Here is a 24,885-nt window from a genome sequence, read left to right as displayed (position 1 = left end):
CACACACACATTGAAATAGGTTGGTAGATTTAACATTTTGCCACAAATAACTTCACTAAGTTGTACATGAGATTTAATTTACCTCTCCAACCTTGGTGAGTGGGCGAGCTCTGGACTGGTCTGATTTGGGTGGCTGACAGCTGTATGGATGCACTTGCTCTCAGTGGTCAGCTGTAGAAGATGAAACAAAAGAGACAAAAAGGACAATAAGAGAAAGTCCTGGGGCGTACTAGAGAGGATATTTGACATCTGAATAAAAAAAGAAGACCTACCTCTTCAGGCTCATCAATTGAGGATGGGGGATTTGTGGCACCACAAATCTTTGGAGCCATTAGTCATCAAGGGCCTGTAAAAGGAAAAAACAAAAGATATTTTAGACCGTGGACTATGAAAACTATAATCTGATGAACACAGCATTTGAGGACTTCATTGTTTTTTGTTCTACCAGTCTGTAATGGTCAGTATCATCTTTGCTATGGTGTGCTGGGTAGGTGGTATCGGGACTGGTGGTGCTATCAAACTGGGCAAGCTGGTGAGAATGCCAGCTCTGTGGGAAGGATGGATTTGGACAGTGTGGAGGCAGTGACAGACAGCGGATGAGAGGGACGCTGAAAACTATAAAGGACTACCCCTCTCTTCCTGTGTGTAGAACTGAGGCAGTTCAGGAGCATGTGTAGCCACAGGCTCAGTGAGCCGCATGCCTCAAAGCACTTAGGGGGCTCTTTTGTACCATCAGCCATCAGACTCGTTACATGTTATTACTATTTTATTGCATTTTATTGTTATTTATAGCGTATCTTAGTTATCGCAGCTTATTTATAAGCATATCCTATATGAAGATATAACTTCTTCATATTTTTTAAATTATAGATGGGGAATTTGTGGTTAGCCTCAGTGCCAGGAGCTGACTTGTTGTAGCCCAGTATAACTAATAGGGTGCCTATCCATTACCTGTAACCAAACAACTTACCATTCACGTTAAACCAACATACAGATCAAATGCAGGCAGTCAAGTGTTCTTAAAAAACAAAGCGATGCCTCTGGTGACAGGACCCTCTAAACTTTATGGTCCTCCCAAGTCATATTTGGGTGGGGTTCACCATTTGATACACATACACTAAGATATTATACTGACTGAAGCTTGAAAAAGCATGTTTAGACAATGTCCTTCCATTTCATTGTCCACATAAAGCATGTTCTACTCAACATTGTCCACATAAAGCATGTTCTACTCAGGCGACTGCACACACACACACACACACACACACACACACATTGAAATAGGTTGGTAGATTTAACATTTTGCTACAAATAACTTCACTAAGTTGTACATGATTTAATTTACCTCTCCAACCTTGGTGAGTGGGCCGAGCTCTGGACTGGTCTGATTTGGGTGGCTGACAGCTGTATGGATGCACTTGCTCTCAGTGGTCAGCTGTAGAAGATGAAACAAAGAGACAAAAGGACAATAAAGAGAAAGTCCTGGGAACGTACTACTAGAGGATATTTGACATCTGAAAAAAAAAAGAAGACATACCTCTTCAGGCTCATCAATTGTGGATGGGGATTTGTGGCACCACAAATCTTTGGAGCCATTCGTCATCAAGGGCCTGTAAAAAAAAAAAAAAATATATATATATATATATTATCATAAATATCTTGAAGACAATATGTTCCCTGTGTAGTATTCTGTGAAAAGATATCATGGCTGTATTGCTGAGTGTTTTGTGGAAAACATGTAGTCTCTGAAACAGTTCTCTAGCCACTGAACAGGCCACATGACTACAGTCTGTAGACTATGAAAACTATACTCTGCTGAATACAGTATTTGATTTCTTTGTTTTTTATCAATTGCCAGCCCACTTGCTAGAATGATCGCACTTCTAGAATAAGGGGCTGTAAGCTTTACATGGAGTGACTTTTGGTCCTTTTATAGTTCTTAGATTTGCTATGATTCTTTTAAATTACTTTTTCTCATGAATTTTTTCGTCAGTGCTGTTGGTGGGTGGCCATCCACTAGATGTACCTAAACACCGTATCAGTCACATTAAACCAACATACAGATCAAATGCAGGCAGTCAAGTGTTCTTAAAAACCAAAGCGATGCCTCTGGTGACAGGACCCTCTAAACTTTATGGTCCTCCCAAGTCATATTTGGGTGGGGTTCACCGTTTGATACACATACACTAAGATATTATACTGACTGAAGCTTGAACAAGCGTGTTTTAGACAATGTCCTTCCATTTCATTGTCCACATAAAGCATGTTCTACTCAGACTGCACACACACACACACACACACACATTGAAATAGGTTGGTAGATTTAACATTTTGCCACAAATAACTTCACTAAGTTGTACATGAGATTTAATTTACCTCTCCAACCTTGGTGAGTGGGCGAGCTCTGGACTGGTCTGATTTGGGTGGCTGACAGCTGTATGGATGCACTTGCTCTCAGTGGTCAGCTGTAGAAGATGAAACAGAGACAAAAGGACAATAAAGAGAAAGTCCTGGGAGCGTACTACTAGAGAGGATATTTGACATCTGAATAAAAAAGAAGAAGACATACCTCTTCAGGCTCATCAATTGTGGATGGGGGATTTGTGGCACCACAAATCTTTGGAGCCATTTCATCATCAAGGGCCTGTAAAAGGAAAAAAACAAAACATATTTTAGACCGTGGACTATGAAAACTATAATCTGATGAACACAGCATTTGATGACTTCATTGTTTTTATTCTACCAGTCTGTAATGGTCAGTATCATCTTTGCTATGGTGTGCTGGGTAGGTGGTATGGGGACTGATGGTGCTAACAAACTGCTAACAAAAGCTATAAAAATCATGTTCTACCTGGAGCTAGATGGAAAATGTACAGTATTTTGGTATGTGAAATGTTCTATGGTTAAAGCATTTCTTATATGAGAACTATCAATTTCAAAATGTCAAATTTCGACCACCTTGCATCTCCACGGCCAGTCTGAGTCACCATAATTATAGGTGATCTCCTCTCCTGGACTTATGTCTCGAACTGCAAACAAACAGAGATGGGGCTTCCCTTGCACAGTGAGGTACTTCATCTTGGCATTAGGGTTCATATGGTCGTCATTTACAAGTCTGCCAAGTGACCCATTCTCTGTTGCTGCATCAACACTACAAAAACACAAGTAATATTTTCAAAACAATCCGTTTTTTTACTAATGCAATGTAAATGAACCTAATGTGAGAAAAAGAGAAAAGAGTCATATAATTCTGATAAGATTAATCAGTGACATATATATCATTACCACCACAGTTTTCCATTAAAATGGAACTCGAACATAAACACTTTGAGGAGGTCATGGTAAATGCTCCGTCTCCTCTCACATTCTTGCTTGCTTATTAGATCACCTCTGTATTCCAATAGAAAGTCTCCCTTTTCAAATGGAACAGAGGTGAAGATGCCACGGCCTAATTCATCAAAGACAAAACAACAAATAAGTGGCAAAAAGTGATATGTATTAAAGTTGAATCATGATTAAACAGTCAGAAGATTCAACTTACCTTTTACAGCATTGATGTACTTGATGTCAAGTCCCACTTTGTCACTTTCAGCAGTAACATAAAATCTTGCATCATCCTTTGGATTAATGCGTCTCACGCCGCTGCATGTTTACTGTTTACAGGTGCCACAGCCTAAATTACCAAAAGTGATTGTCAGGATTACAATGTTCACTGGGACAAGCATGATCAGAAAACAAAACTCTGGATAAATTAGTAATGTACAAGCCACATCTGGACAGAAGCCAAATGATGTGCTCATAACTGCACCACACATATTTTATTGATTATTTTAAGAATACATAAAAAGTGTAACATCTTTTCTCACAAAATAACAGGCTGGTGGGAGTCTGTAATAGATAACAGGAGAAGGGTGACAGTTGCTTTAATCTCCAGCTGTGCTTGACCACATTCAGACTAAACTTCATCCTGCCTCCAACTGATTTTGTTTTCTGATGGTGTAGAAAGTCACTGACCACACAAGGTAATTTCTCTAATCAAAAACAAATCGAGCGAATCTCTAGTAGGCTTCATAGACCATGTTGCTCAGTGTTACCATCCAAAAATAACAGACAGGTAGCAAGAAAAATGTTTTAACTAACAGCAGCTGTGTTCTTTTCAAAGATAAAATCTTAAATTGATACAGTCTGTCTGATTTCTCTTCTCTTTATATCATACGCTCTACATTTCTCTTTCTTCATGTGACAGTAATGGGATTCACATTGTGTTTTTGGGTTCAAAGTCCTTTAAATTTGGTTTCTTTGGTCAATATGAATTACAGATTATTATGACATTAAAAAGAACCAGGGCATGAAATGTTATCACTGTGATGCTTCTGGCATTAGATCGGTTTTAGAATTATTCAAATTAACATGCACCTGACTGGTCAAAGAATGGTCAAAAGTATGTAAAACTACAAGAGAAAAGGCAGTCCCATCCCCTCTACAAGTTTACTAGATTCAACATAGTCATATATTTGGAAAGTAGTCTAAACCCAGACATTTGCAGGAGGCTCAGTAAACAGGTGCTGTTTGCTATAGAAACCATGGTGCTTTATACTACTGCCTCTGTCCTCAGCTAACTAAATGAACAGTTCTTTGAAATAACACACTGCACCAGATACCTGTCAGGTCTGTTTTCCCTCATGTTTTGTATATTGATCATTGTGGTTGGTTACTATGGGTACCAATTAATTTATCTTACAGGTTTAGTACACTAACAAAACATCATAAACACATTACATTTATTAAATGGCCTGAAAGTACTCCTATTAATGATAAATCTTCCAGCCTTCCTGTGTCACTGCAACTTCATATTTAAACAAAATAATGTTGGGCTACTAAGAAAATATAAGATTCTCTAAAACAAACACAATGTCTGTGGTAAAAGTTAAGGCTTCCAGGTCCAGACCTCAGCAATTACAAAAGCTACAGGTGGATACAGACAGACAGTTACATAAACTTGTTAATCAACTTAGTACTTACAGAATAGGAAAACCAAAGATGATATCAGTACATCCTCTTAGTTCTTTTTTGTTCCAGTTCCAAAAAAAAACGAGCTGCCAACTAGCTGCTTTCTAGTCCTCCTCTCCTGTCCTCTCTGCAGACATCCACTTCACGTAAATGCTAAACGAGGCTTAACGAGCAGGGCATGTGGCTACGTCCTGCTTGTTAAGCCATGCCGTAGCCACAGCTCAACTTAACCTAGCTAGCTTTCATTTTAAAAACAAAACTACCAAATTTGACCTGCTGGCAATGTTGCTTCTGTCCTCATCTCTACCTGCTGTCCTCCACAGCTTTAGCCTGAGGCTTAATGAGCAGCACATGTTGATAGCCAATTAAGCTAGCTCAGCTAACATTGCACATGCTTGTAAATATAGCTATACATTTCACAGTAATATCTATAATATCTATTTACAATATAAACATTACCTGTATGTATTTAATCCTCTAGTAAGTCCATGACGTCTAGATGCCGCTCCCAGGTGTGGTCCATTTAAGTTTTAAACAAAAACGTCTCTGGGCCATGCTCCGGGCATGTCTGGCGGAGCTTCCAGTCGACCTCCGTTTGGGCCCCCCACGCGTAAACCAGCCAATCACAAGACAGCCCGCCAAAATGCACCGTGTGTATCAGAAATGTGTATGAAACTGCAATATAAAACCCAGCAGTGGCGTCGCTGTTCTGATACACTGGGATACACTCAAAAATCAGGTCAAGTGGTAAATGAGGACTTTCAAAGAAAAAGAGAATTTATGTAGTTTAGACACTACAGAATGCAATTCCGCTCTTTGATTTATGAGGACTTTGGCATAGTCCCCGTATTACCCTTAGGTCCGTGGAGCCCAGGTGAAATGTCTGGCGTGTTGTCCGTGTAAACCACATACACCACACACACACACACACACACACACACACACACACACACACACACACACACACACACACACACACACACACACACGACTCACGGTGCAGCCATCGGCTTTGGCCTTGTCGATACACTCCATGGCCAGCATGTGATCGATTCCTGGGTCCAGTCCCATCTCATTCACTATGGTGATGCCCGCCTCCTCCGCACTGTCAAACACAAAGACACACGCACAAAGACACACACACACACACACACACACACACACAAAGACTTCAGTATATCTTGATTAAGGACCTGTAAAATACATTTTCTTTACCAGTCTAAACCAGTTAACTAGCTAGAAATGTAATTTTTTTGTTATTTTGTTTACATACTGTGTTTAGTTGTGTTCTGTCACTGATTAATGCATTTTTAAAATCACTTAAGAGGACTTTGAAGATAGAATGTTTCTTGACTACCTTTGAAACCACAAAATCATAGAGAAGGCAAACTTGTGGCTTAGTGAAAAAAGTTTTCCATCTCAGTTTTACAGAAACAAAAAAGTAGAAAAAAACTAATCTTGTTCCAAAGCATTGTTAGGCTATTTCTCGAAGACTCAATAAAACCTCCCTCCCAGAGCTCCACTGGGAGGTGGAGCAACAATGGAAGAGGAGAGCTGCAACGTCAAATATCCTGAAATGAAAGTGAAAGTTAGTCTGAGCGACAGCAGAGCTGCAGTCGAGACAACTCTCTCCGTTTCTCTCTAAAGAAACATTCAACTGAATCCAGCAGCTTTTTCTCTACAACAGGAGAATCTCTGCCTAACACTGGTGAGTACACTGAGACAAAAGGCACTCACTAAATATTTGCTCAAAGTGAAAACCAGAATCCAGAACAAAGAAACAAAGTAACAGCAGATAAAGTAGGCCTGCTAAAAGCCTAGCTTAGATTCCCTTTGGAATTGGCTGTAGTGTCATCTAGAGACCTTTTACACAGCAGACATTTTGACATGTCATAGTAGGAAAAGCACAGCTGAAATGGAAAACCTTAACGATGGCTGCATTCCACTTAGGAGAGGTCCTGGTATTGTGCATGCTGACTCACTGAAATAGCTTACTGGGACACTTGATGGGATTGAGCAATCGTTAAGCTTAGCAATTTCAGCTGGGCTTTTCCTACTATGACAAGTCAACATGTCTGCTGAGAAAAAGGTCCATTATATAAAAAGGTACAAAATAAAAAGTTGTACAACTTGTATAGCCGGTTTCTGTCATGTAATTGAAAAACAGTAGGGTTTAAAGTACAGTACAGTTAAAAGTACAGTCTGCCTTTCTAAGAAAGAAAAGCGGATAATATTTACTGAGTTTCAACAACCGGTGGTGGAAAGTACTGGGTACGTACACGCATAGAAGTTTTAGGAAGTTGTACTTAAAGTGCTGTACTCTAAATCCTGGAAAGAGTAGCCTGGGAATGCTTCCATGCGGCTTTCATAGACCGTTCCCCAACTCGTGTCGCTTTGTCAGGGCCCTCGACACACAAGGCACTAACACGCTATCAAAACAAAGAAGCTCTGATTACACAACACACACACACACACGCCACGCTAGCAGCTAGGCGAGCATTATAACGTGTGTTACAAAGTGACGCACATCTGTCTCTGAAGTAAAGGCTGGACTACAATAGAGCTGTTTGGAGCAGTTGGTGAACAGTGTTTTCTGTTGGAGATGGTAAGACCCTTCGGGGGGACTTTGGGCATTTTTTTTTACTTTGTAAACCTATAACGTGCACTGAGATCTGCGGGGCTCGGTCAGGGCAGCGGCATTTGGTTGCCCACTAACCCAGAAACCGTGACGTTGCGCCGGCCGCAGAGCCCCGCGGGCTGCTGATATCTCTGTGCCCGGGTAGCAGTGCTTCGGCTGTAGCCCATTTCCACCCAATATAGTCCCAAGTCAATATCTGCCTAGGAAATCGTCTAGTCTTAATCTGCATGGCTATTTTTACTTGTTGTGAATACGCAGGCCACAAGAAGTAATTAGGTTTTGTTTTGGTTTTCGTTAGGTCACTTTTACTCACGACATGCTAACGGCAACAAAAGGATTCCATTCATTACGCTAAGCTAAGCTAGCGGCGGCGGCGCCGGACTAAGACAATGCATGCACTGAGACAAAAATGCATTTGCCCATCTATATAAATATAGAGGAGACGGTGAATAACCCTATTTCAACAGTGGCGTATTCCGTTAATGCCAGACCAAATACCAAAAACCACTCACGGCATCCATCCAGGACCTGACTGCATAATGAGCCGTTTTAGTAAATCAAATGCTGAACATATGGAGATTGAGGCTGCATAGAATTCATCTTTTTTAAATAAATTTGGCCCTTAGTTGGGTGAAATATAATGACCAAATTTAGGATGGCTCTTCTTATATTCCACTAATCATAGTTCACACTTTATGTCCTCAGATTGTCGATATGTCCGCTGCCAGCTGTCTGCTGACTGAAGATCAGTTTCTGTGCTCCATCTGTCTGGATGTGTTCACTGATCCGGTCACCATACCATGTGGACACAACTTCTGTAAAACCTGCATCACTGAACACTGGGAACTTAATGTCCCCAATCAGTGTCCCAACTGTAAAGAGGTTTGCAACACCGGACCTGAGCTGCGAGTCAATACTTTGATCTCTGAGGTGGCTGCTCAGTTCAGACAGTCAGCTCAGCAGAAAGCCAGCAGCAGCAGCAGCAGCAGCTCAGAGCAACAAGTGTCCAAACCAGCAGAAGTTCCCTGTGACGTCTGCACTGGAACCAAACTGAAGGCCCTGAAGTCCTGCCTGGTGTGTCTGGACTCCTACTGTGAGACTCACCTGGAGCCTCATCTGACAAGGTCAGGTCTGAAAAGACATCAGCTGATCGACCCTGTGGAGAACCTGGAAGGCAGGATGTGTACGAAGCACGATAAACTGCTGGAGCTGTTCTGTAAGACCGACCTGATGTGTGTCTGCATGCTCTGCACCATTTCTGACCACAAGACACATGATGTTGTTCCTCTGAAAGAAGAATATGAAGTTAAGAAAGCAGAGCTGGGGGCTAAAATTCAGCAGATGATCCAGAAGAGACGACTGAAGATTCAGGAGATCAAACATTCAGTGGAGCTCAGTGATAAAGATGCAGACAGAGAGATAGCAGGAGGTGTTCAGGCCTTCACCGCTCTGAAGGAGTGTGTTGAGAGAAGCCAGGCTGAGCTCATCAACACGATCAAAGAGAAGCAGAGAAAGACAGAGAAACAGGCTGAACGCTTGATCAAAGAGCTGGAACAGGACATCTCTGAGCTGAAGAAGAGAAGCACTGAGGTGGAGCAGCTCTCACAGTCTGAAGACCACCTCCACTTCTTCCAGGGCTTCATGTCCCTGAACGCTTCTCCACCCACCAAGAACTGGACAGAAACCATCATCCGTCCACCACATGAGGGGACTGTGGTGAGAGCTGTGAATCAGATGGTGGAGACACTCAGGAAACAGATGAAGAAGCTGCTCGCTGAGGCTGAGCTAAAGATGGTCCAGCAGTCTGCAGTGGATGTGACCCTCGATCCTGATACAGCACATCCAAACCTCATCCTGTCCGATGACGGAAAACAAGTTCAACATGGCGATGTAAAGAACAATCTCCCAGACAATCCAGAGAGATTTGATACTTGTTCTAATGTTTTAGCAAAGCAGAGTTTCTCTTCAGGAAGATTTTATTACGAGGTTCAGGTTAAAGGGAAGACTGACTGGTTTTTAGGAGTGGCCAAAGAGTCGATCAACAGGAAAGGAAGAATCACACCAAGCCCTCAGATTGGCTACTGGTTAATATGTTTGAGGAATGCAAACGAGTACAAATCTTGTGCTGACCACGTAATCAGTCTCTCTCTGAAGTCTCGTCCTGAGAAGGTGGGGGTGTTTGTGGATTATGAGGAGGGTCTGGTCTCCTTTTATGATGCTGATGCTGCAGCTCTTATCTATTCCTTTACTGGCTGCTCATTCACTGAGAAACTCTACCCACTCTTTTGTCCTTGTAATAACGGTGGTAAAAACTCTGCCCCTCTGATCATCTCTCCTGTCAATCGCACTGAGTAGAATCATTTGATTTCCTACAAAAATCCTAATAGTTATGTAATAACTGCCTAAAATAGCTGTTTTACTTCACATGATGGTAATGTCTTAATGCCATTTTTTTTTTTATTAAATAGCATAAGGGCTCAGCCTTGTGCTCAAACACACCAGGTTGATTTGTGTTACGTATTATTCTCAAATCGCTTCTAATAGGTGCAACAGCTTTCTTCAAGACCATCAAAACACCACAAATAATGTATTATAAAAAAGAAGCACTGGCAAAAGTCATATGTTCATTTGGCAAAATCAAAACTTTGGCACAATTACTGAGGGGAAATGTATTAATAAAAGCAAAATGTAAATAGCTTGTCTGTGGTATTTGTTGATGCCCTAATTGTTTAATGTGTACGATACTGTATTTTCTTCCAGGTCTTGGACTGAACTGTTTTGTTGTCTTTGGTATGGTGATGGTATGTTCCATGGGTAGCAATTTTGTGCTAAAAATTATGTCAGATCCAAACCTAAAAGGCCATAAAACCTCTTCTGCAGCAAGAGGCGCAGCAACACTGGAAAAGGAGAAGAGCTCAACTTCCACGTGTTTCTCACAAAAGAAAAATCAAACTGGCAAGAGTCTGCCAAAAACTGGTGAGTACAGCTGATAATTACTGATTTTTAACAACCAGCATTATGTTAACACCCCAGCTCCACTCAGAAAGAAAGTACCGTTTTTGTTTCATACTATTAATTAAAATTGAATACACGTGCAATGTAACAACACTGTGACTTTTGTCCAAAGAGTGTAGATATGTCCAACCATCAGAGAAAAAGGGAGCGAGGGTAAGAGAGAGAAGCAGTGGTCGAGCGAGCGAGAGAGTGAATGAAGAGAGGAACCGGAGGAATAAAACATTTTCTGATTGTTTATTATTTTATGTTATCCATAACTACATATTATAACCCCGGGAACACACCGGCTGTGAAGCGCCAATCACCATAAACATGGGTGAAGTATCCGGTTGCGCTGTGGCCTTCCTGTATTTGTTTCCTTACCTGGCTTGACACATTCGCTTGCAGCACGTGCAAGAAATAGAGGAGACGCTGGTGCGGCCACTGCTGTTCGCAGCCGGTGTGGCCAGACAGATTGGATAACATGGGCGCCGAAATAAAAATAGCTCCACGTTTCTGCGTCCAGTATGTTTTTGGCGTAATTTTGATTTTGAGTTGGCAGATGGACTGCGGATGAAAAGATTGCTTAAAGCAAACTGCGGTACAATACATACAACATTTATGTTTAATATCGTACATGGCTCATTACAAATTAAATATTCCTTGTTTATTCTCCTTCAGACATGTTTAAAGAAAAACATTTTTTTTGCTTTAAATAAGTTTTTTCTGATGAAAAGTTCAATTACATTGGTAAAAGTTCTAAAGCACATGTAAATCTATCCTGTTTAATCTGTGTCTGTTGTGTACTTCACCTGCTCTGCAGCTCCCTCATGGCAGGACTCAGGTAGCTGGCTGTCACCATGTTTACCTTCCTCTTGATGCAGTGTTTGGCGATGAGTGGGTGAAGAGAGTACGGCAGCATGCTGTGGAGGCAGGACAGATAGCTGATGAATTTGTCTTGCATGTAGCAGACTGATGAAAACTGAGCTAAGTCTGATAATGTAAAGTTGAGCCTGAGATGTCCACACATCTACATTTTTCATTAATCCAAAGAAAAAACAGCTTTACAGAGCTATGGAGGCTACAGACTTTCAATAATATTCAATTAGGAACCTACAAAGAAAATGAACTATAATACAGAAAACAAGGAGCATTTGCTGAGTTCCCCACTGGGTCCAGGCTTTCATCATCTAAAATTTACATAAGTTTTTTACGCAAACACCAACTTTCATAGATTGTAAGGGTTGCCCTAAATACCCAAATAGTTGCTAAATGTTGCTAGTCACAATGCATTACTTATATATTTATTAATATTTGTACCTCATCAGTGAATTGTCCTTTTATGTGCTACTCTTTGCACCTTTTATTTTATCGGTGACAAATAAAGTTATTTGAATGGATTTGAAACAGCAGCTGACGGGACACACCTCCTTTTGGGGGTGTGTCCAACTAAAACAAATAAATGGGTCCGCTTAACAGTAACTTTAGAGATCCTAAGAATAAAAAGGACATATTAAAATGCCCTCAAGTATTTCAAGTTTACTTTAGGAAAAGAAATGACATCCATCCATTCACATGTTTGCCTTCCTGTAACAAAATATTGGGTTGTACAGCAGTGCATGCTGTACCTGATGACCAAGTCGTGATCTTTGACCAGAGAGTCCAGGTGTCCTTCCTGGCTGCCGGCGTCCAGCATGACGGGAATAGTGTTGGGATATTTGGCTGCCAGCTCCTCCGCCTGCCTCAGCATCACCGACGCTAACAGAAGAAACCGCAGACAGAGGAATGTAGGGTTGGGTACCAAACTCTGTACTTTTTAGGGTACCGACAAAATTATGTTAACTCACTTGTGTTATATCAGTGGAACTAGGATAGAGTTACATATTTCACTCCCCCCCCCACACACATCACTTGTATGACTTTAAGAGTTTGTTAGACAAACTCACCAACAGTGACCTGGGTCTTCTCGTCGCGAGTCAAATACTCAACGACGGGTCCCGAGACGTATCCTGAACCCAGCAGCAGAACTCGCTTCATCCCAGCCTTCCTCATGATCTGAGCCTTCTCCCTGAAGGACATTAAAGGTCAAGGTAAACTTTATTACCCACAAGTCACGTGGTCGCCATTACACGCTCCATCGTTATACAGCCTACTGCGTAACATTAAAAACATCAATACAAAAACAAACGAAAGAAAAACAAGGACAAGACCGACAAAGCAGTAAGAACATTGAAGAAACATGACAAGCATGTATGGAATAAATATAATCATTGAGTGCTGATATATACAGTATGCTCGTAGTTTAAAATGCCTACGAGTTTTGTAAGTCTATTGTTGTGCAGTCTAATTGCCGTAGGCACAAAAGACTTGCAGTACCTTGTAGTCTTAATTTTCCTTTGCAGGAGTCTGCCACTTGACCTGTTGACCATGACTATAATTGCCTTTTTATTAAAATCTATGGTCATCTCATCCGGAAACACTGACTTAGAGCTACGTCAGAAAAACTTACCAACACACCAGTGGGTCTCGGTGACTGTGTTTTAACTCGGACCTACACGGATTTGGATTTGGAGAAACAACGTTGAGTTTTTGAAGAACTTTAAATGGTCAGCATTTCATCAAATTTAAATGAAACTACTACAGGAGATTTTTATCGAAATGATATTTCATTTGATATTCATTTGATATGCAAATAAATACATTCATTGGTATTTATCCATTTGAATATTTAGGAATTGACAATACGAGTAACCTTAAAGAAAAACTAAATTATTATTTTTCAATTACATATTAAAACTATTGTTAGTTTTTTTTTTTATATATATTTCAATAACAAGACAACTTTATAAATTACACATGCACAGAATAAAGAGTTTAGAATCTGATTCAGCGGCAGTGTCTCTTAGAGCCCGAGCGATATATCGGCGGGCGGCCGATATTGGACATTTTCCAAACTATCGGTATCGGCATGTATAATGGCTGATAAATTAATATTTAAAAAATGAAATAAAAACGGACGAAACCCCCTTCAACCATGTTGCGAGTGTTGGCGTTGCAGAGTTTGTCCACCAGAGTGGCTACACAGATTTATTTTTTAGTTGTTTTTTTTGTCCACAGGACTTCAAGTTTCATATCTTAAGTTTGTATTTTTATACATTTTATTTATCAGAACTTTAATATATTTTGATATTCCTCTGTTCTGTTGTGACAATAAAACAAATCATATTATTTTAGTGAGGACTCATAAATAACTACAAATAACTAATTTTAAGGAAATCTGTTTATGTTTTGTTACGCGTTTCTGGATTGATTTTTTAAATATATTGGCCGATAAATCAGAATATCGGATTTTTAAATATTGATATTGGCCTCTAGTGTCTCTGTTAAAGCCGAGCTCCAATCACATATGTAACCCGTAGTGAAAATGGCCTTTTAATTAAACCGAATGGCCTTCTCCAAACAACTGGGTGCAGTTAAAAAGTCTGTGATTTTGCATGATGAATTTTCTGAACGCCATAACAACAATAACACCATAATGGAGGCATCACCCTGAGTAACTCGTGGCATTAATATATCACCACCAAGCGCCTCAACCCCCCCCTCTCGCCCATAAGTCAGACTCCCGGACTCGTTAGCTTTGGTCTAATTGGATGCGACGCTACACACACACGCACGAGTCGAAGCGGGTCTGGCTGGAGGTCAGACCGGCGATCTGCCCGCCGCCGAGCCTCGTCTTCTTAATTAAAAAAGAAAAGAGAGACGTTCCCTCAGGAGGATTTCTCCCTCGGTGTACATATCTTAAAAAGGAGCCAAACTCAATCAAAAGGATTAAGATTTGGTGGCATGGCTTGTCTGGAAAAAATGATACTTGGGATCAATTAGGAAGAAAACTCATCAAGTCTTAGAGGTGGCCTAAATATGAGCGAGCAGAACTCTGTGTGAAAAACAGTCTTAAGAAGAGGTTGAAAGCTGTTAATATGGACACTAAGGAGCAAATCTGCACTGAGCCTAAATGGTAATAATTTGAAGAAACAAACATTATTAAGGGTTAAGGAGTCCAAATAGATTTGACAATCTCATTAAAATGTTTGTTTTTAACAGCAACATTAACTGAAGCTGCAGAAAAGTAGCGAGGTAAAAGAAGCTACATGTGTCATCAACTGAGAAATTAATCAAAGCAGATAAAAAAAAACAATAATAAGGAACAGAATGCTGATGAGGATTTCAAGGAAATGATAAACATGCAGATGAATAATTTGTTTTCTGTCTTATACAAAGTCAGAGGAGACAATCTGTCTCAGCTCGGTGCGTCCAGTGCAGAGTGAGGTCTAGGACCAATTTGGCCTAGCTTAGCACAAAAACTGGGGGAAACGGCTAGCCTAGCTCCATTAAAAGTTAAAAAGCAATGAATTGGTGGCACCAACAAGAATGATAGCCATCTGGAAAGTTGTCATTTAAAAAAGGTTTAGTGTATGACTTTTGGATATTAACAAACGTCCGTTACATTTGAGCCGTTGCCAAATGAGTTGCTACGAAGCTCATCAAGACTATCAGCTCCACACAACTCTCTCCTGGATTAAGACTATATAATACTGCCAGTGCAAAGTGTCCTACTGCTGCATTTAGGGCTGCAACTTACAATTACTTTCATTGTCAAATATTTTCTTGATTAATAAATTAGTTGTTTGGTCTATAAAATGTCAGAAAATGGCAAAAGAAATGTCAGTGTTTTCCAAAGTCCAAGATGAGATGAAAGATATTTAGTTTACTGTCAAAGAGGAGTGAAAAAAAAACTAGAAAATATTCACATTTAAGAAGAAGGAATCAGAATGTTCTCTTCAGAGATATAAAAGATTCCAGAAACTCCTGATTTCTTTGACTTGCGACACAAGGCAGCTTTGGAAATGTGGTTAGGAGGATTTCTCTTTTAATGGACGAAAGCTAGCAGTCCCCCCCCCCCCCCACCCACACCCACACCCACCCCCACACAATCTTTGTGCTAAGCTAGGCTAAACAAGTCTTGGACCAATCTCTGTACCGAATTCACAGAAATTAAACAGATATTCATCTTCTCATCTGACTGCGCTGAAAGTTTAAAAAAAAAGAAATGCTTAAACTAGACGAAAAAAAGACAGACTGATGCGACCAAAGAGGTGACGAAAGAAGAAAAGGTGTTTCTACCCGTCGATACCCGAAGGGTCCAGCGCCTGATCGGGGCTAGCAGCTGCGTCTTATTAGCACGCTTGCCATGCAAGGTGTTAATGCAGAGGCAGGATGGCAGAGCAGACACCAGAGGGCAGCACTGTGCAGGAACAACCACAAGGGGACCGTTAGTCGCTAAAAGCGCAGCTTAGGGGGCTTTCACACCTGCCTCATTTAGTCCGGTTCAATCGCACTACAATTGGATAGCCCCCCTTGGTGCGGTTCGTTTGGGAAGGAGAGAACGCGCCAATCGCACTCGGGTGCACACCAAAAGCGTACCGAGACCTGCGTGATGAGGTGGTCTCGGTACGCTTTCACTCGAAGTGTGGAGCTGTTCGTTTGTACCCAACGCTCGGTTCAATCCCACCTCCTGTAGTCAGGTGTGCTTTGCGATCTGCGATGCGGCAGAGCAGCAAACTGTGGCAGCTTGCAATGTTTCTCTGACAGAAACTGCAGTCAAGGCGTCACTCAAATTTCTACGGTCAAACCAGCCGCCGTTAAAGTTGGGAGACAAAAACCGGCGCAGCAGAGCGAAGTCTCAGTGACGATGTCTGATTACTTAAATGAAATGAGCTGGTTTGACCATGGAGATGCAAGAAATACACAGACATATAATATCCAGAACACTTTCTGCATTTACTTTCTTGCCCAGACACATCCGACTAATAAGCGGAGTGGACGTTCTTGCGTAAGTTGTAATGACGCATTTTGGTACGCTTGGGTTTTTCCAGGTGTGAAACGAAACCAGACCAAGGGGGAAATCTAATCCAAGTGTACAAACGCATCATCTGATTCGGCCCAGAGCAAACAAACTATAGGTGTGAAAACGCCCTTACAGCACTGTCGACTGGCATCAGGGACCTAAGACATCACAAACTGCAACGCTAGAGAAGGGTGAGTTAAAAGAGTGAAAACAGCAAAAAGAGGAGGCTACCAAGCACGAAAATAGACCTTTTTCACGGCAGACATCTTGACATGTCATAGTAGGAAAAGCACAAGTGTATTAAAAACCATTAGTGATGGCTGCATTCCACTTAGGAGAGGTCCTGGTATTGTGCATGCTGACTCACTGAAATAGCTTAGACACTTGATGGGATTGAGCCATCATTAAGGTTATCAATTCCAGCTGTGCTTTTCCTACTAACAAGTCAAAATGTCTGCTGTGAAAAAGGTCTGTTGCTTGGCTTTAGTAAGCTGCTATTAACGGTAATGTTGAAACGCTACAGTTAAGAGAGTTAGCACAGGTGAGCTACATTAGAACACGACAGACAGATTTCAAACGTTACCTGTCTCGTAATCTTCACAAATTTCATCCATGGATTGGTTGCATTAAGTAATTGTTTTGACATTTTTATGAATAATTCAACTGAGAAACACGCTGAAAAATGTACCAAATACAGCATTTAACAGGCATACTGTGTAACATGCTCACAGCTCCAGTGTGAAATAATCTTACCTCTTTTCTCGAAGTTTTTCAATGTATTCAAACTTTGGGGTGAGGACTCCGTTTGAGGTGATGACAGCCTTCAGGGACAAAGAAATTACATTAAATCTGTTATTATTATTATTATTATTATTATTATTATTATATCTAGTCTATATGGACGTCTGAATTTACAGGATAGTTCCGGTGCCGCCGGGATGTCCCTCACTTTCCGCTTTCATTGAATTAGCTTTAAACTCCGGTCGCATCGAGCAACATTAACCGGAACCTCTGAGCAACGTTACACGCTGAAAATGCCAAGTTTTAAGGACAATTTGGATCGTGCAAAAAGGCAGGCCTGCTAGGTTTGTTCGGGGAATGATTGTAAAGATTTACAAAGAATATGTTTACGGCACTTAGTCTCTAACTGGGACATTCTGGGAACTATTGGCGGGGATTTGCTATGGACAAAATACACACGGCGATACACTGGTAAGAGAAAATTGTATTGGCCGTTTTGTTTTGCAGGGTGCAAATGTTCCACCAAAAAAGGTTCCGGCAACACTTTACAATAAAAAGGTACACAAAAATGTAGGTAGTTACTGGGTAACAATAAGGAACGAGTAGTTACTGATTAACTGTGAATCAGCACTAATGATTAGTTACTGATAAACAGACTGGCAGTTACTGTGTTAATGAATGAGAAACGAATAAGGAATGAATGGTTAGTTAATGAGTAGTTGCTGATTAACTGTGATTCAGCACTAATAACTGATCATTCATTAATGATAAACCAGTCGGTATTTTGTAAAATATAGTAACTTATCATTAGTGCTGAATCACAGTTAATCAGTGACTAGTCATTAAGTAACCATCCAATAAACAGCGGTTATTGGGCTAAAAATACCAATAATGCCACAGATTTGGAATTAAGGGGCCGTGTTTTCTCTTTTGACTATATCCGACGGTGAGGGATTAACATGAATGTCTATCTGACGGACCCCCACGTTGAAAAACAACGCAAAAGGCAAACCTCTTTCGTTAGAACTTAACGCCAGGGGTCCTGGACCATGCGTCAAACATTTGACGAGTAGGGAGTGAGACTATGTTGCATGGGGTTGTGGTGCACTTCAGCCTCCTGTGACCAAAATGTGTATTACAACAACACTAAGATCGACCAAAACATTTTACCAACCAAAACGTTTTTCCCCCCCCCATCTGTTTTTCAACAGGTTTTTTTAAAAAAGGAACTTAGAATGATTAACCTGGCAAAACACTTGTTAAGTCATAAACACGGGAGAGAAAATAACTTCAGATCAGACAGAAAATGGATCATAAGATTGTCTTTTTCATTTGCCTCTCAGGGCTTCCGTACATATCAGCTTGAAATCATGAGATAAATTGCTGAGTCACGAAATGCAATCCCCATTAAATTACGTTAGAAAATTAAGAAATTGCATCTCCACATTGTCCTTTTAATTTCTTTTCAGATGGTTGCCCTTTACGCCTGTCTGTGGGTTTCACAAATATTTAAACAGTGACAAGGTGATATCGTCTGACTTTGTCTGAGGTTAATAGCTCAATAAAGTGTCTTCAAATTAGCCTTTTTTTTTTCATTTTCTAACAAAAACAATGTTTTGAACATGATTGTGACCGACAGGGACGAACAGCAACATGCTTCTGCAGCAAACAGTGAAATATTTTATACCTCGTAACATTACGTGACTTACGTCTCTGACTTGCGGGCTGAAGTCCTCTTCCTCTAGCGGTCTGGTGGCGTCCGAAGGCAGCTGATGATGACAGAACACTAAATGTTAAAGTCCCGCTGTCTGTTAGACAGAGTTGGGTCCGTTTCCGTTTTTACCGCTCCGGACAGGTGGACGAGGCTAAACCGGTTTGATTTAATATATTTTCTATTTCTTTTTGCACATATTTTCTCTTTATATGCACCTCTGGTTTTGACCTTCTGTGTATGTACATACTGGCAATGTACCTATGTTCGTTAAATAAAAAAGAAATAAAACTGTGGAAGGTAGGAAGCAGAATTGTCCATTACATTACATTATGCAACTTTGCCAGATTGGGTAGCAGATCTGTAGTTGGAATGAACTGGACATTGTAACGTAATGGACAATTCTGCTTCCAACCTGTAGGGGGACAGAAGTGGGAAAAGTTACATAGTGCTGCTTTAAAACCAAAGAGTTACATAGTTATTATAAGCTCACTGCAGGTAAAAAGTCGTGGCTAGGAGGAGCACAACCGCCACCATGTGGACCGGAGGCGCCACACTCTCGTTGTGGAATTTTTCCAACCAGTCTCACTCGGGAGTGTCTGAGACAAGTGCAACACCTAGTGGTAACATTTGTTATAGCGGTTCGGTCCGGTGTTTGGCTTGATATCAAGCCGTTTTGAACATTTTGACACCTCGGCCCAGTCAGGGGTTTTATTTAACCCCGTTCAATACGTGAAAACCTGCTGCAGCACTTCACTCCCCCCACAGCAAACTCAACCAGAAGCAGAAATGGGATGACAACACCACCAGCTGTTTTGACCTCAAACCTGTCACCTCAAACCCGTCTTACCATCTCCCAGATGTAGGGGAAGAGTCGGTCTCCAAAGTACTCTGTGGCTCCGATGGGGAGCTGAGCGGGCAGGTTGTCGATTGAGCACATGAGGATCCCGTTTCCCTCCACGCTGCCAGGACCAGAAGCATTAACATTAATCATGTACAGTAGAATAAACATATGTTTACACTTAGACTATATGAAGTAAAAAATACAGATGAAATTTCACCATTACACCCAAAAATGAAGAAGAAAAAAAATGTAATATTGCAATTCAACATCTGACATACATAGAGACAGAGCGCATTTAAGAAAGACCCCGCCCCCCCCTCAGATTTTGTTTTCATAAAAGCTCAGTTTTTCGTAGGGATCGTCAGATACTGGTTTTTAAGGGCCGATACCGATTATAGTCAATGAAACTAATATTTGGAACCAATATGCATTTACAGTGAAAATGAAAATCATTAAAAAAAAAAAAAAAAAAAAAAGGTACAATATGTAACATTTCTCCATTAAAATGTCAAACGACTATACCTATGTTATATATTTGGTTGAGTTGTGTACTTACACTATCCCAGATGTTTCCAACAATGTTCAAACCCATTTATTTTGATTTCACTGACACGGGACGTTTCATTTAGTCGCCTGTCAGTCGCGTCATAAAACCTTTGACCCCTCTAGTTACTCTAACTTCCGTCAAAACACGGAAACCTGGAGGATACGTTCGAGAGTAATTGTAAATTATACAATGTCCCAGAAAGAACCGGAGATTCTCGGCGGCCAGCCCCCAGCCGCGAAGTAACTAAGTCTCTCAGGGGGGTTGAGTAACTTCACAAAATGCTTTAAGCAATTATTTAATAAAAGTAGAAACTTTCAACATAATCCCCAGAGTCAGATAGTGTTGTGGGCGGGACATTAAGTAAGACACAGTGAGTGAAACTGAAGCAGAGGGACAGTCACAGAGCTGTAGCCGAGCCAAAGTAGACCACTTTAACTAATTTACTTTAGCAGTTATCAGGCAAATAAAACGCAGATACAGATAATCTGCAAACTGCCAAAAAACAGCCCAATAATCAGCCAGGACCGATAATCAGCCTATCCCTTGTTTTTCAGGTTGGCACTGGCAGCTTATAAACAATTAAGTCATGGTTTATTTACAGTGGCACTCATAAGTTCATGAACCCATGCTAAAGTTGACTAAAAGAGGAATAAAAAAAAAAAAAAAAAAAAAAAAAAAAAACATCTTTTGGAAATTGATCTTAATGCCTTAATTAAAAAAAATGAGGAAAATTCCAACCTTCAAGTACACCAATTTTCTTTGTGAATGAATAATGTATCGTAAATAAATAAATGTTCTTCCTTAAAATACAGGGGGCATAAGTCAGTACACCCCTATGTTAAATTCCCATAGAGGCAGGCAGATGTTTATTTTTAAAGGCCAGTTATTTCATGGATCCAGGATACTATGCATCCTGATAAAGTTCCCTTGGCCTTTGGAATTAAAATAGACCCCCCACATCATCACATACCCTTCACCATACCCCCACATCATCACATAGCCTTCACCATACCTAGAGATTGGCATGGTTTTATTTCAGTTAACCTAATAGCTTATATATAGCTTATAATAGCTTAAATAGTTTGATTTGCATTGAGAGATGATCTTATGGAAAGTACCCCATGCCCGTCTCTAGGTATGGTGAAGGGTATGTGATGATGGGGGGGTATGGTGAAGGGTATGTGATGATGTGGGGGTATGGGTGAAGGGTATGTGATGATCTGGGGGGGGCTATTTTAATTCCAAAGGCCAAGGGAACTTTATCAGGATGCATAGTATCCTGGATCCATGAAATAACTGGCCTTCTATGGGAATCTAACAGGGGTGTGTATAACTTATGCCCCCTGTATTTTAAGGAAGAACATTTATTTAGTTACGATACATTATTCATTCACAAAGAAAATTGGTGTCCTTAAAAGGTTGGAGTTTTCCTAATATTTTTAATTAAGTTATTAAGATCAATTTCCAAAAGATGATTTTTGTATTCCTCTCTTTAGTCAACTTTAGCATGGGTTCATAAACTTATGAGTGCCACTGTACATTGCTGGTAGTGAATAGCACCACAGAGCAGGCTTTGGACAGGTTTCTGTAGTTTGCTAGCAGACGGAATTGACGAGGAGGAAACCTCCATGAGATACAAGTGAATGGAGAGCGGAGAGTTCTTTTCCCCTTCGGTGGGCGTGGCTTTTAGACAAGTGACAAAACATTTAATAAACAGCTGAATAATTTCATCTAAACACAATGCATATTTTTGCCAACAGTTTGTTAAAGCTGAATTTTCTGCTTCATCCCCAGCATAGAAAAAAAAAGGTTTGTTTGCATGCAGCTTCTTTTATATAATTAAAAAAGAGTACTCACGTAACTTTCTTGAAGAAGCTGTAAGTAACAATATTTTTTTGTGATCAAATATCTGTCTCTGCAAGCAATACTATAAGATGTTTTGTGCCATTTATTTAATTTTTTTTTTAAATAGAGCATTTTTCTTAGATCTCTTCTGTTGTTTTCTAATTCTAAATTAAACTTATAGACAAAGTCAAAAGAGTTAATCCTGTATGTTTTCTAATTCTAACAGACTCAAATAGAAAGAGCAAAGTAAAATTAACACCTAAATATGTAAATTGGATGTTTTCTTTACACTATTCTAAAAGAAGATCTGACGGAAGGAAAATAGCCCAAAATCTTTAAAATGACCTGTGCCGTGTCTAGCCTATGGGTAGATGACAACAGGAGCCTCCTGGCCATGACAGGCAGCAAAAACCATGAATTACAGGCTAACAGCCTAAAAGGAAAACACAAATTATGTTACAACGCTAGAATTTAAATAAGTGTCATAAATAAAACTGCCAATAAGATTTTTATTAGGACAACTAACGATTATTTTCTCGATTCATCAACAATGTTATTTGGTCCATAAAATGTCAGAAAATGGTGAAAAATATGGATCAGTGTTTCCCCAAAGCCCAAGAGGATGTCCTCAAATGTCTCGTTTTGTCCACAACTCAAAGATGTTTATTGTCACAGTGGAGAGAAGAAACTAGAAAATATTTACATTTAACAAGCTGGAGTCAGTTTTCATTAAAAATGACTCAAACCGATTAATCAAATCATCAAAATAGTTGGCAATTAATTTAATAGGTGACAACTAAACGATTATTTGATAATGTTTGCAGCTCTAAAATTATTTAAAAGAACATATTCTACAACTAATTGGTAACTTAAACGCAATCTAGGATGGGTTTAAAACCAAAAATAAATTTAAAAAAAATCAGACCAAACTATTAAACAATACTATCCTTACAGATCCAGATTCTATGCAGCAATAAATTAAATGAACAGATATGAAATGTGTTGCAGGCAGAGAGAATAATAACCTGAAACCTTCCAACAGGCTCAGTGACAGAAACCGAAACATGCGTGTGATGCCTGTGAGAAGACACCGGTCACGAATGTTATCACCGTACCTGTCGTGATCGATGTGCTGGTCGGCGTCGTACATACAGAAAGGCTTATCGATGGTGGTGCACTCGTTCATGAAGCCTATGGAGCCTCCGGTGTCGGCAGATATGTCGCAGATGGCCAGCAGTCTGTAGAGAGAAGAGGAGAGACGTCAAGACAGACGGACAGCTCTGGAAACACCACTGAAAATAAGGACCTGGGTGGAGATACAGCAGCTACTACGCTGCACTTCTACACATTCACTCAAACAGACACTCAGCCATCGGCGTGAACGTCACGTTTACTGTGTTTGACTGACAGGTTGAGGACACGTCAGAGCAGGGGTCCGTTTTTTTTCATCTTGTACAGATTAAAACAGAAATATCTTTCCCTGTGAGGCTGTAATGCTCATTATACACTGGGGAAATAAGCCATCATCTGGATAAGCAATAAAGATGAATGGAATGGATGGATGGATGGATGGATGGATGGGTAGATGGATGGATGGAAGTCGGGTAGATGGATGTGTGGGTGGGTGGATGGATGGGTAAATGGGTAGATGGGTGGATGGATAGATGGATGGATGGATGGAGGATGGGTAGATGGGTAAATGGGTAGATGGATGGATGGATGGGTAAATGGGTAGATGGATGGATGGATGGGTAGATGGGTAAATGGGTAGATGGATGGATGGGTAGATGGATGGGTAGATGGATGGATGGATGGGTGGATGGGTAAATGGATGGGTGGATGGGTGGATGGATGGGTAGATGGATGGGCAGATGGATGGATGGATGGGTGGATGGATGGGTAGAAGGATGGGCAGATGGATGGATGGATGGGTAGATGGATGGATGGATGGGTGGATGGATGGATGGATGGGTGGATGGATGGATGGATGGATGGATGGGTGGATGGACGGGCAGATGGATGGATGGATGGATGGATGGAATGCGATGCTCTTACTTGTGAGGCAGCGCTGGTGATCCTTCCGTTTCTGCAGCCGAGGTTTGGAGCGGTCTCATCAGCTTCTGGGCGTCCAATCGTCTGAGGAGGCGGGGCGTGTGGCGGTCCCAGTAAATCCCATTGATCAGACAGGTTGTGTAGGGCGCCACCTGTGGTTGAGAGGACAACATTTTTTTACTGCCATAATGAATTTAGAGCTCTCTTTACATTGTGATAAGTGGGACAGTTTGGATCTTTTGAAGTGTGGTTGTTTGATACACACTGTGGACGGGGGGCAGCAGCTAAATGTATTTTAGATCCCCCCCCCCCAAAACAAATCTATACGAGTTAAAGGTACGATATATTTTTAGTATTTTCACCGCTTTACCTCGCTGTCAGACAGCCCTTTACAACCGGGAACTGAAGCTATTATCTCTGCTCTCTTCTCTTCAAAGCTACCAGACTCCATTGACAAAATCAGTGATTTTACCTTCAGGAACACAGAACTGTTACTCTACCACTGCCTCCATCGGTTAGTACGTTTGGGTTATTGTGGGACTATGGTGAATCCGAACTAACCCTTTAAAAACGATTCATCCAGAAAATAATCAACACA

General features: G+C 40.7%; 2 protein-coding genes and 1 long non-coding RNA gene across 5 annotated transcripts in view; 1 reads left to right on the top strand and 2 right to left on the bottom strand.

Annotated features, from left to right (window-relative positions):
* The window catches only part of aass (aminoadipate-semialdehyde synthase), a 55,069-nt gene that overhangs the window by 14,538 nt on the left and 15,646 nt on the right, over positions 1 to 24,885 (bottom strand). For all 3 annotated transcript variants that reach the window (XR_003693129.1, XM_028584324.1, XM_028584323.1), the window contains exons 9-17: positions 24,291 to 24,439; positions 23,351 to 23,473; positions 19,850 to 19,961; positions 18,998 to 19,057; positions 17,301 to 17,368; positions 12,589 to 12,710; positions 12,271 to 12,400; positions 11,455 to 11,565; positions 6,007 to 6,115 (exon numbers count right to left, since the gene is read on the bottom strand). Coding sequence is in view for 2 of the 3 variants with exons in the window: in XM_028584324.1 (XP_028440125.1) it covers positions 6,007 to 6,115; positions 11,455 to 11,565; positions 12,271 to 12,400; positions 12,589 to 12,710; positions 17,301 to 17,368; positions 18,998 to 19,057; positions 19,850 to 19,961; positions 23,351 to 23,473; positions 24,291 to 24,439 (984 nt within the window). In the remaining variant the exon portion in view is untranslated. The remainder of the gene's footprint in view (positions 1 to 6,006; positions 6,116 to 11,454; positions 11,566 to 12,270; positions 12,401 to 12,588; positions 12,711 to 17,300; positions 17,369 to 18,997; positions 19,058 to 19,849; positions 19,962 to 23,350; positions 23,474 to 24,290; positions 24,440 to 24,885) is intronic.
* On the bottom strand, positions 2,726 to 3,632 carry LOC114559586 (uncharacterized). Its single transcript, XR_003693130.1, has 3 exons — positions 3,542 to 3,632; positions 3,286 to 3,448; positions 2,726 to 3,151 (listed from the first exon to the last, which is right to left on the bottom strand). It is a non-coding gene; the product is annotated as an uncharacterized LOC114559586 (long non-coding RNA).
* LOC114559585 (E3 ubiquitin-protein ligase TRIM39-like) lies at positions 6,512 to 10,341 on the top strand. The gene is made up of 2 exons (XM_028584325.1): positions 6,512 to 6,718; positions 8,354 to 10,341. The coding sequence occupies exon 2, from the start codon at positions 8,363 to 8,365 to the stop codon at positions 10,001 to 10,003; it is 1,641 nt and encodes a 546-aa protein (XP_028440126.1). The 5' UTR covers positions 6,512 to 6,718; positions 8,354 to 8,362; the 3' UTR covers positions 10,004 to 10,341.

This window comes from Perca flavescens, chromosome 8, assembly GCF_004354835.1.
Source record: "Perca flavescens isolate YP-PL-M2 chromosome 8, PFLA_1.0, whole genome shotgun sequence".
In the NCBI taxonomy this organism is placed as follows: domain Eukaryota; kingdom Metazoa; phylum Chordata; class Actinopteri; order Perciformes; family Percidae; genus Perca; species Perca flavescens.
Note: the sequence above shows the minus strand (reverse complement) of the source record. Positions and strands in the feature narration are given on the sequence as shown.